The sequence below is a fragment of the Oncorhynchus mykiss genome, chromosome 5 (assembly GCF_057628025.1).
Source record: "Oncorhynchus mykiss isolate SJ-2025 chromosome 5, ASM5762802v1, whole genome shotgun sequence".
Lineage (NCBI taxonomy): Eukaryota > Metazoa > Chordata > Actinopteri > Salmoniformes > Salmonidae > Oncorhynchus > Oncorhynchus mykiss.
The window spans coordinates 74,559,544-74,571,668 of record NC_143026.1 but is presented as its reverse complement, the minus strand read 5'-3'; the positions used below and the strand labels follow the sequence as shown (position 1 = coordinate 74,571,668).

Below are 12,125 nucleotides of genomic sequence, written 5' to 3'. Positions count from 1 at the left end.
TAGGTAAGCCTATAGAAAGCTGATGGGATCCTCTTTTAAATAGAGACAATCAAAACTCTCTTTTCTCACACAATTGCATTGCCTATAGAAATGTTGCGCAACATGAGCTCATGGGCTCTCATGAAGTGTTTGATTAGATTTTCAACTACATTTACATTGATGTCAGAGTGATTAGAGGGACAATAGAGTCTGGAGTACCAGGCAGTTATCAAGTTTGGTAGGCTACTAATGACCATCAGCAGCATCAGAGCTTGGAGAAGCCTAATTACCGTGACTAAAAGGTCACGTGGCATTTGACTGCCCTCATGACTCGGTAGGTTATACAGTCATCTTTATAGCTAGTTGCAATAGGGTTAGGTAATATCAGCAATAAGACCGCTTCTCAGCAGCTATAACTAAACACACATACACTGTATATATATATTATGCATGTAATGCTTTTATTATAAAGTTGCATTTTTATGGTGAAAATGATCTTCCCCAACTTGAAACTCACTCACTGTGTATTTATACCAGTTAGTCTCTACACCCGTTGTAAAGTGGATTGATGTGCTTATATCTATGCACATACAGTTGAAGTCGGAAGTTTACATACACTTAGGTTGGGGCCAATAAAACTCGTTTTCAACCACTCCACATATTTCTTGTTAACAAACTTTTGGAGAAATGTCCTCTGGTCTGATGAAACAAAAATAGAACTGTTTGGCCACAATGACCATCGTTATGTTTGGAGGAAAAAGGGGGATGCTTGCAAGCCGAAGATCACCATCCCAACCGTGAGGCACGGGGGTGGCAGCAACATGTTGTAGGGGTGCTTCGCTGCAGGAGGGACTGGTGCACTTCACAAAATAGATGGCATCATGAGGAAAGACAATTATGAGGATATATTGAAGCAACATCTCAAGACATCAGTCAGGAAGCTAAAGCTTGGTCGCAAATGGGTCTTCCAAATGGACAATGACCCCAAGCATACTTCCAAAGTTGTGGCAAAATGGCTTAAGGACAACAAAGTCAAGGTATTGGAGTGGCCATCACAAAGCCCTGACCTCAATCCTATAGAAAATGTGTGGGCAGAATTGAAAAAGCGTGTGAGAGCAAGGAGGCCTTCAATCCTGACTCAGTTACTCCAGCTCTGTCAGGAGGAATGGGCCAAAATTCACCCAACTTGTTGTGGGAAGCTTGTGGAAGGCTACCCGAAACGTTTGAGCCAAGTTAACTATTTAAAGGCAATGCTACCAAATACTAATTGAGTGTATGTTAACTTCTGACCCACTGGGAATGTGATAAAAGAAATTAAAGCTGAAATAAATAATTCTCTTTACTATCATTCTGACATTTCACATTCTTAAAATAAAGTGGTGATCCTAACTGACCTAAGACAGGGAATTTTTACGAGGATTAAATATCAGGAATTGTGAAAATCTGAGTTTAAATGTATATGGCTAAGGTGTATGTAAACTTCCGACTTCAACTGTAAATGCATCCCAATATAGCTATAATAACACAGTATACACACAGATACAACATCCTCATGATCAATACAGTAAATATCCTTCCCACCGAAGCATAGAGGAAAAGGAAACGGCTATAAGAAGACCGGCACAGAAGACCTTGGGTGTGTGTGTTTATTAATGTGGGTGTATTTCGTGTGTGAAAGGTTACATTAAGTGTGTGTGTGTGTAAACCTTGTACTGTGAAGTCCCTGGGTGTGTCGTTCGTGCCACAAGTTGACCCTCTAGTTCCCGCTGTGCGACGTCATCTCTCTTCCCTCCTTTGTTTCCCTGCTCAGGAGGAACTTTCTAAAATGGTCTTTTTGTTTAAACGTTCACAACAGCCCTGTTTCCTCTTGAGTAGGGCTGTGGAGTGTGTGTGTGCATTATTGATGCTCTATAAAGTACTTCCTGAAAACAGGAACCATAAGGAAATAGGCGAGGATGAGGAAGGGTGTGAGTCTTCCTCTCTGATATTATTTATACTTTATTTATATGGTATTTATACATGTTTCATAACTTTGTGTCCCCGTGGAGGTCTGTCCAGCTTGTATTGACGCACACCCATTAACAATACTATATTTAGACCCGCAGTCAGGCATTACAGGTGCAAAGCACCCAAATATTTCTGAGGTCTTAGATGCATGGTCTTACCTCTGTAAAGAGTAAACTCTGACCCAGACAACCACAAGCATTATGGGATTTATTTTCCCTGGGGGGTCATTAGCAACCGTGAAGTTATGTTCTCACTGCGTTTCAGCAAACACAATGTATCTGTTGTTTAGAAACTATTATGGAATGGTTGCATTGACATTGTGAAAGCGATGTAGTTACTCCTATGATGTGATAGTTGTGGTTACATTGTTAAACCGTTGTAGTTACGTAGTGAAATAATTGTGTATGTGGAAAGGGTTCTACATGGAACCCAAAAGGGTTTTATCTGCAACCGAAAAGGGTTCTTCAAAGGGTGCTCCTATAGGGGCAACTGAACAACCCTTTTAGGTTCTAGATATAACTTTTTTTTCTTAGATTGTAGTGTGAAAGAGTTGTGTTAATCACAGTTCTGTGAGGTTGATTGCCTTTTATGAATAACTGCTCACCAGTCTCACACGCACACACACCCAACATACACAGAGCTTTCCAACAGCGGAAACACACATGCGTTTCTCCTCAGTGCTCAGCCAGGTAAATTGGAGTTTTCCAGTAAACACTGAGCCAGTAGCACAGACCTGGGCAATTATTTTCCATGGAGGGCCACATTAGAGTATATTTTTGTCCTCGTGGGCCAGAATCAGATTACAGGATTATACATCATGTGTATGACTGTGTTGACAGATATATCTACTGTAAATCTACTGTAAATCACGTCCAGATATGCTACTTATTTTACTTTTAAAACATGCACAGAAATAAACCACATCCATGCTCTCCTTTTGGTAGGTATTTTCATTATTAAACATGCAATGAACGACACAGAGGGAAAAGTACACTGTGCATTCAGCACCACGGACAGAACTCTTGTTAATGGGTACAAAAACACAACAAAGAAGAGAGAGCTCAACATTACATTTAAACTACTCAATCAGTGTGGGGAGTGAAGTCTCTAATGGGCATTGACTAGAGCAGTGAAGTCAGGTATAGTTTCTGACGTCGCTATGCGCAGGATTACTGAGGTGAGGGTCAGTAAGAGATGATCTGTGCTTTGACTTGTTATATTTCATCACTGAAAGTGTCAGTTCACATACATACGTTGACTCAACAGTACAAACATCTTCTGAGCATGACTCCTAATCTTTGGAAAGTTATGGTCATCGAGAGATGCGTAGAACCTCGTCAGTGACATTGTTTTGAATAGCTTTCCTATCACTGCATCAGACTGAAGATCGATAAGCTCAAGTTCAAATCAAACTTTATTTGTCACATGTGCCGAATACAACAACTGTAGACCTTACTGTGAAATGCTTACTTACAAGCCCTTAACCAACAGTGCAGTTCTAGAAGAGTTAAGAAAATATTTACCAAATAAACTAAAGTAAAAAATAATAAAAGTAACACAATAAAATAACAATAACGAGGCTATATACAGGGGGTACCGGTACAGAGTCAGTGTGTGGGTTACAGGTTAATTGAGATAATTTGTACATGTAGGTAGGGGTGAATGTAAATAGTCCAGTGGCCATTTGATTAATTGTTCAGCAGTCTTATGACTTGGGGGTAGAAGCTGTTAAGGAGCCTTTTGGTCCTAGACTTGGCGCTCTGGTACCGCTTGCCATTGGGTAGCAGAGAAAACAGTCTATGACATGGGTGACCGGGGTCTCTGACAATATTATGGGCTTTCCTCTGACACCGCCTAGTATACAGGCCCTGGATGGCAGGAAGCTTTGCCGCAGTGATGTACTGGGCCGTATGCACTACCGTCTGTAGCGCCTTACGGTCGGATGCCAAGCAGTTGCCATACCAGGCCATGATGTAACCGGTCAGGATGCTCTCGATGGTGCAGCTGTAGAACTTTTTGAGGATCTGGGGACCCATGACAAATCTTTTCAGTCTCCTGGGGAGGAAAAGGTTTTGTCGTGTTCTCTTTACGACTGTCTTGGTGTGTTTGGACCATGATAGTTTGTTGGTGATGTGGACACCAAGGAACTTGACACTCTCGACCTGCTCCACTACAGCCCCATCGATGTTAATGGGGGCCTGTTCGGCCCGCCTTTTCCTGTAGTCCACGATCAACTCCTTTGTCTTGCTCAAATTGAGGGAGAGGTTGTTGTCCTGGCACCACACTGACAGTTCTCTGACCTCCTCTCTATAGGCTATCTCATCGTTGTCGGTGATCAGGTTATCAAGTTGCAGGTCAGTGGGAAAGTTATCCACAATGAAGGTGAAAGGAGAGGAAACCAACAGCATGTCATTTTCCAATACTTTGAAATCCTCAAAACGATGAGTAAACTCACCGTTCAAAGCACACAGCAGTGATGTATACTTTTCCCGCTGGTCATCTGATAGCGAACAGACTAGTAGGTTCGGAAGGTGGGTGAAATTGTTGGCTTCGACTTGGCGGGTCAGGAGAAGTAATTTGCCCTTGAAGGCTTTGTAGTTTAGAATTCAGTTTATTCATGAGGGCCATGGTTTCCACGGTGAAGGCAAAATCAGCCAACCATTCTTTATCTTGCAATTGAGGGAAATACACATATTTTCCTTTCATTTTCAAAAACTCAGCAATCTCCGACTTCAGGTCCCACACCCTTTTAAGCACCTTCCCCAAACTCAGCCATCTCACGTTTGTGTGGTAGGGGAGATCTGCATGACCCAACTCTCTCTTTCAACAGTGAGACAAACTGCCTGTGGTTTAAAGAATTTGCTCTTATGAAGTTTACCACTTTAGTGACTGTATCCACAACATGGCTCATTTTCAGAACACATTTACAGATCACCTCCTGATGAATAATGCAATGCAAGATTATGTGATCTTGTATCCTTTTCAAAAGGCCAAGGTTACTTCCTGTCAAGTTTGGGCACCCATCAGTGGTCACACTGGATCACTTTTCAAAACTCAGTCCCAGCTTTGCCACATACTTATTAACCTCCTCCAATAAATCTTTCCCTGTGGTTGTTCTCTTCATTGACAGCACTGAAGCAAGCTCCTCTGTAATTTCCAAGTCTGGGGTTATGCCTCGTAAGAATATCAACAACTACACTGTGTCACGTGCATCACTGCTCTTATCCAGGGCCAAGGAGAAATCCTTTACCTTGTCTTTCAACTGTTGATCCATATTCTCTGCTATGTCCTCAACACGCCGCGTCACTGTTCGTCTTGACAGGGAAGTATTGCTGCAGAGTCAATTAAACGTTATTTTATTAATTTAATGGCTTGCAATGTTTTGCAATTTTGTGGGACATTACATAGCTAGCTCTCGCAATTCCGATGTTTGCTGAATGCAGTTTTGTGAAAAGTCCTTGCTGCTTTTGCAACTGAGAAAGCAACTCTTTCAATGCACTTGCCCTCTGCTCAGAAGACATTCCTATGTTTCTCTGCATGCTTTGTCTGAAAGATTCGGGACACGTTGTAGTCTTTCAAGACAGCGATGCTCTCTTTGCACGATAAGTACACAGCTTTCCCTGATACCTCAATAAAGAAACATTTGGATGTCAACTCTCACTGGAACAACCTACATTCATCGTCTACTTTCCTTTTCTTTTAAATCTTTGAAAACTCATTTTTGCGCAATTTGTAACTGTGAGGTGTGTGTCAGCCTGTCAGTCACTGTCTGCCGCATACAGTCCCCGGGCCAGCCTTTGCACAGGCCTGCAGTAGCAGAACAACAATGACAGAGAGTCATGAGTCGGTACTTCAGAGTTTTGCATAGGTCAGAGTGCTGATACTCGTCCTCCAGGGATAATCCACATGCCTGACAGATCTATCTGGGAACACTGATTAATCAAACAGACCTGTCGTGTGTGTGTGTGTGTGTGTGTGTGTGTGTGTGTGTGTGTGTGTGTGTGTGTGTGCGTTTGTGTGTGTGTTTGTGTAGAGGTTCAGGCATTGAGTACCAACAACATGGCAGCACATTCATGCGGTATCATCTTCTCTTCTCTCCTCTTCCTGCTCCTCTCTCCCCAGGAACAAGACCATCAAGAGTCCATCAGCTCTATTTACAGTCCTATCTGTGTGTGAACGTGTGTGCGAGCGAGCCAGAGTGACACCAGACACACACGTCTCTGTCAGCCTCAACACCTTTCTCCCCCTTCTCCTTACCCACTGCCATGAACTGACCCACTCTCTCAAAGGGGCATCATCATATATAGGAAACGAGAACACCCTTGATGTGTCTACAGCTGAGTTCATGGCCACGAAAGCTGTATACCATCGCCGGCCCCCTACTCTGTCCTGCTGATGGTTCTTCCTGCTGTCACATCTCCTGGCAACAGACAGACAGACAGACAGACAGACAGACAGACAGACAGACAGACAGACAGACAGACAGACAGACAGAGAGAGAGACAGAGAGAGAGAGAACTGGCGTGTGTGCCTGGCTCAGAAACAGAGAGCTGTACTAACAGTAACATTTAGATCAACAGCATCTGGTAGGAGGATTGAGCCAGTACACGCACGCTCACACACACGCATGCAGTCGCGCACATACACACTCCCCAGCAGTCATAAATGGAGAGAGTGTCTGGTCTTTGATCAGTCTGGACAAACAACAGGCTGTCTAATGACTCAACAACAGAAACATACTGCAACCTCTTCCTTTCTTTCACAGTTTTTCAGTATTACGGTCTGCTAACCATTACCGTAGGATGGGGAAAACCACAATCAACTTTCTGGCCACACTCCTGCCACACACAAGTTATTGTGTGTGTGTTTGTGCGCTTGCGTGCACGTCCATGCTTGCCTGCCTCCTTGTGTGCGTGCATGCACGTCCATGTGTGTGTCAGTCCCTTGTGCGTGTGTGTGTGAATGTGTGGTGCGAGTGTGTGTTACTGCGTGTTGCATGTTTGCGTGAGTGTGTCACTACTGGGGGCAGGGTAGTGACGTCAGTCTCTGTAGTGTCTGACAGAAAGGATGTCCTGTGGGCAGGGCTGTTTACCTGGAGCCTTGGAGGAATCGGGGGTGTCAGCTCAATGCACAGAGAGATAACGAGAGAGGGGGAGAGAGAACAAAAAGTGACAAAGAGAAAAGGAGAACAGTGTATATTCATGGCACATGTAACAACGTGGCAGACTGTGAGAAAGGGAAAGGAGAGAGGGAGGAAACAGAGAGTGGGAATACAGGAAGAGAGTAGGAGAGTGTTAAAAGGAGAGAGTGGGAAATGAAAGGGGGAATGGAGTCATTAAAGGATAAGGATGAAACGGAAGGAGAAGAGGAAAAGGGGAATAGTGATATGTGACTCAGCAATAATCAATAAAACACTCTACATTCTGTGTGTGTGTGTTGGCCAGGGCAGGCCTGTTAGTGCACTCAGCTGCAGTGTATCCCCCAGCATGCTTTGCAGTGTTCCAAGATCAACAGCAGAGGCTTTGGAGCTGGAGAGGCTATTTCCTGCCCCCACAACCCCCCACCGACTTGAGAGAGGCATTGCATAGTGATATCAGGGGTCCAACGTCAGAAGATGGCTAGCCCCTGAGGTTCAAGTTGGCATTGCAGGGTTTGGGTTGAGTATTGATCAGAGGTGTGTGTGTGTGTGTGTGTGTGTGTGTGTGTGTGTGTGTGTGTGTGTGTGTGTGTGTGTGTGTGTGTGTGTGTGTGTGTGTGTGCGCGCGCGCGCGCACGTGGGAGACTGCAGGGATGTTTATATTGAAGGATGAACCAGGAGCAGCCAGCTGGTTTGAGTTCAAGACAATAAGAGTGATTCAACCTGCATGTGGTTTTCATTTAACATCCCCTTCTCCCTCCTCCCTTCACTTGTCCCCCCTTCTCTCTCTCATCCACACTAAAGGCTGAGTCATCTGCCTCTCCCTACCTTCCTTGATCCCTGAATTTCCTGGGCAATCTCTCCTCACCATTGAGATAGGGTGTATGTTTCAACGGGTTGGGGGAGGGAGAATGGGAATGATGTAAATGTATGAGAGCCAAATGTCTATCAATAACCCATTCTCCAGCCTGCCTGTTGTGATGTGTATTAATGTCCAGTGTATGAAGTCATGTTGACATTACCATCAGAGCAGCACACTGTCCTGCTGTTCCACCCCAGAGAGAATCTCACCCTCCTCCTGCTGTTCCACCACAGAGAGAATCTCCTCCTCCTGCTGCTGTTCCACCCCAGAGAGAATCGCCCCCTCCTCCTGCTGTTCCACCCCAAAGAGAATCTCCTCCTTCTCCTGCTGTTCCACCCCAGAGTGAATCTCCTCCTCCTCCTGCTGTTCCACACCAGAAAGTACCTCCTCCTCCTGCTGTTCCACCCCAGAAAGAACCACCTCCTCCTGCTGTTCCACCCTAGAGAGAATCTCCTCCTCCTGTTGTTCTACCCCAGAGAGAATCTCCTCTTCCTCCTGCTGTTCCACCCCAGAGAGAATATCCTCCTCCTCCTGCTGTTCCACCCCAGAAATAACCTCCTCCTCCTGCTGTTCCACCCTAGAGAGAATCTCCTCCTCCTGTTGTTCTACCCCAGAGAGAATCTCCTCTTCCTCCTGCTGTTCCACCCCAGAGAGAATATCCTCCTCCTCCTGCTGTTCCACCCCAGAGAGAATCTCCTCCTCCTCCTGCTGTTCCACACCAGAAATAACCTCCTCCTCCTGCTGTTCCACCCCAGAAAGAACCTCATCCTGCTGTTCCACCCTAGAGATAATCTCCTCCTCCTGTTGTTCTACCCCAGAGAGAATCTCCTCTTCCTCCTGCTGTTCCACCCCAGAGAGAATATCCTCCTCCTGCTGTTCTACCCCAGAGAGAATCTCCTCCTCCTCCTGCTGTTCTACCCCAGAGAGAATCTTCTCTTCCTCCTGCTGTTCCACCCAGAGAGAATCTCCTTCACCTGCTGTTCCACCCCAGAGAGAATCTCCTCCTCCTGCTGTTTCACCCCAGAGAGAATCTCCTCCTCCTGCTGTTCCACCCCAGAGAGAATCTCCTCCATTGTCCTGTTTGACCTAAGTGTGTTCAGCAGGACACAACATAGAACAAAAAAAACAAGTGTTTCTTATTGGACAAGTTTCACCTCATTTTAAAACGTTTTCTCCTTTTTCGTATCAACTAACCCTGATAACCATATGGTCCAAACCCTTTCATCACTCCCCAGGCTGTGATCGATGTTGGTCAGTGTGAGACTGGTTGATCTGTGGTCAGAATCTCCAGCAGGAAGAGGTAATGTGGAGGTTTCTGGAAATGATCGTTAAAACTGCCAACAGTATGATGAGTAATCATGAGGTCAGCAGATGAGTCAGAGTACAGCGGGATGAGAGGTGCAGAGGGATGAGTGGGAGAGACAGATGGGTGCAAAGGGAATAGAGAGAATTAAGTGTATTTTCACACATAGATTTGAGCTATAGTTTGAATCAGAATTAGATTATTTGTTACATAGCTTCTTTTTTTTTTGGTCCAGTTGATTTCACATTGCCAAATGTCAAACGAACTAAAACGCCTAAACAAACCCATGTTTATGCAATTCATTTGTTTATTGGACAGAAATGCTCATGTTAAATAATCTATGATTATCATGAAGCATCACTTGTGTGTACCAATCTTCATAGTACTGTGGCTCTGGTCTTCAAACAACAAATGCGAGAGGAAACTGCCTGTGACTTGAATAGGCTATATTCAGTAGCCTGTATCCCCGGTATAGCCCCCGTCTCCCCTATTCTGCATAAATGTGTTGTTATACTCAGAATGTTGCACAGATCTCAAGTTCTGATGCTGCATGCTGCATTTCATCAAATGCTCCCAGTCGAACAACCAATAAGACTGCGCGACTCTGGTTCTTTTCCTGTGTTTGGTCCAGACAGCGTTCTCACCTACAGTGGACCCCACCATGGTACAAATTGAATCGAACCAAGACCACCTATTTTGAGGGAACCACTTTGCATTGTTTAGTGCACTCCAGAGTGTGGATAGTGTTCACACCAGCCCAAACATACCGAACTAAGGGGGTAAACACACCAGGGATGGGGAAAAACACTCCAAACCAATATGGTAATATGGTGAAAAAGCCCCCTAGAATATATCTGAAGCAACGAACAAAAAAACGAACAAAAAAACAACTCCCAAACACATGTTGCACGTACGAATGAACACACACTGCCCTGATAAAAGCTTGGCTTGAACTCTTGCTACTGCCATTGGGGACAGTGAATGAAGTTGCAGTGAGGCTGTGTTGTATTTGTCTCCAAAAATGGTTTGAAATGTTTTCAATTCAATTACATTTGTAGGTCAGCTTCTCAGTCATCGCAGAATCAGACACGCACCCAAGTATTTAGCTCATACACACACACACACACACCCACCCACCCTCAGGCCCTCATTGGACAGAGTATAAATAAAGCAGATGTGGAAATTAGTGCATCTGTGTTGAATTAGACGCCACAGTATGGATAAACTCATTACTGTAACGCAAAGGGGGAGATGGGGAGGCAGCGCAAGAGACGTGGGTTGTGTTCCTCTCAGTGTAAAATGAATGGCGGTTTGTTTCCAGATCACATGTGGATCTGATTCCTTTGACAAATATTTCCCAAACATGTAGATTTTTTTCATCCTCAGAATGAGAAGTGAGTTAAAAAAATTATAGCAATACAGGGCCATAGCTACATATGAGTAAACAGAGGTCCGAACCTGGTAAGTGTTTTCAAATATATATCTTTTTTCTTTTTTCAGGGACTCAGTCGGTGTCTCAACTTACTGTTGAGAGTTAGAAACTTGGTTGTGCATTAGCCCATGTCAGTTAACATTTTTTAGATTGGTTAGTTAACTTCGCCAGCTATCAAAACTTGTAATAATCATGGCCGAATCCCGATCAGGTACGCAGGGCACAATATTTTCTCCCCACCCCGTGGCAAAATGTGTACAATTTCAGGAAATGTTCTGTAAGTTAGATTTTTGTTTTTGAAAAAAGGTTCTGTAAAGTACCATTTCTGCTAACAGATCAAGGTCTCCACATCAGTTTTCCTGCTCACAGTTCATGTGTGACGGCTAATTGTAAAGTTAATAGTTTATGTGTTTGTGAAAAGGGCTCGACAAAACCTTTCCCCCCTCAGGTGACTGAAAAGATTTGGCATGGGTCCTCAGCTCCTCAAAAGGTTCTACAGCTGCACCATCGAGAGCATCCTGACTGGTTGCATCACTGCCTGGTATGGCAACTGCTCGGACTCTGACCACAAGGCACTACAGAGGGTAGTGCTTACGGCCCAGTACATCACCGGGGCCAAGCTTCCTGCTGACCAGGACCTCTATACCAGGCAGTGTCAGAGGAAGGCCCTAAAAATTGTCAATGACTCCAGTCACCCTAGTCATAGACTGTTCTCTCTGCTACCGCACGGCAAGCGGTACCGGAGCGCCAAGTCTAGGTCCAAGAGGCTTCTAAACAGCTTCTACCCCCAAGCCATAAGATTCCTGTACACCTAATTAAATGTCTACCCAGACTATTTCCATTGCCCCCCTCCCTTTTACACCACTGCTGTTGTTATCATCTATGCATAGTCACTTTAATAACTCTACCCACATGTACATACTGTATTACCTCAACTAACCGGTGCCCCCACACATTGACTCTGTACTGGTACCCCCTGTGGATAGTCTCGCTATTGTTATTTTACTGCTGCTCTTTAATTACTTGTTATTTTTATTTCTTTTTCTTATCCATATTTGTTTACTTTTTTAAAACTGCATTGTTGGTTAGGGGCTCGTAAATAAGCATTTCACTGTAAGGTGACACCTGTTGAATTTAGCGTATGTGACTAATAAAATTTGATTTGATTTGAGATTGACTGTGAATGAAGCTACATGCAGCAATCAATGTGTGATAATGGCTAGGGTAATTTATGCTTGTTTTTGCTGTTCTCCAAATAGTATTTTTGCGTTGTATCGAAATGCAATAAATGAGCTTGAACTTCTTTACTGGAGTCGAAGCCTCCCGACCTCACTATAATTCAGACCCTAGGTACGACCTGTAGAAACAGACATTGAACAAAAAAATATTAAAGGCAAGCTCATTT

General features: G+C 44.3%; 1 protein-coding gene across 2 annotated transcripts; it reads right to left on the bottom strand.

Annotated features, from left to right (window-relative positions):
• Positions 1-3,382: 3,382 nt before the first annotated feature.
• On the bottom strand, positions 3,383-11,233 carry LOC149983573 (uncharacterized). Of its 2 annotated transcripts, XM_090236665.1 has the most exons (3): positions 9,180-11,231; positions 8,960-9,071; positions 3,383-8,858 (listed from the first exon to the last, which is right to left on the bottom strand). In XM_090236665.1, exons 2-3 carry the CDS (start codon positions 9,056-9,058, stop codon positions 8,148-8,150), a joined length of 810 nt encoding a protein of 269 aa, XP_090092791.1. In that variant the 5' UTR covers positions 9,059-9,071; positions 9,180-11,231; the 3' UTR covers positions 3,383-8,147. The 2 variants fall into 2 exon arrangements, with proteins under 2 accessions (XP_090092791.1, XP_090092790.1); XM_090236664.1 differs by having other exon boundaries at positions 3,383-9,071; positions 9,180-11,233.
• Positions 11,234-12,125: the final 892 nt, after the last annotated feature.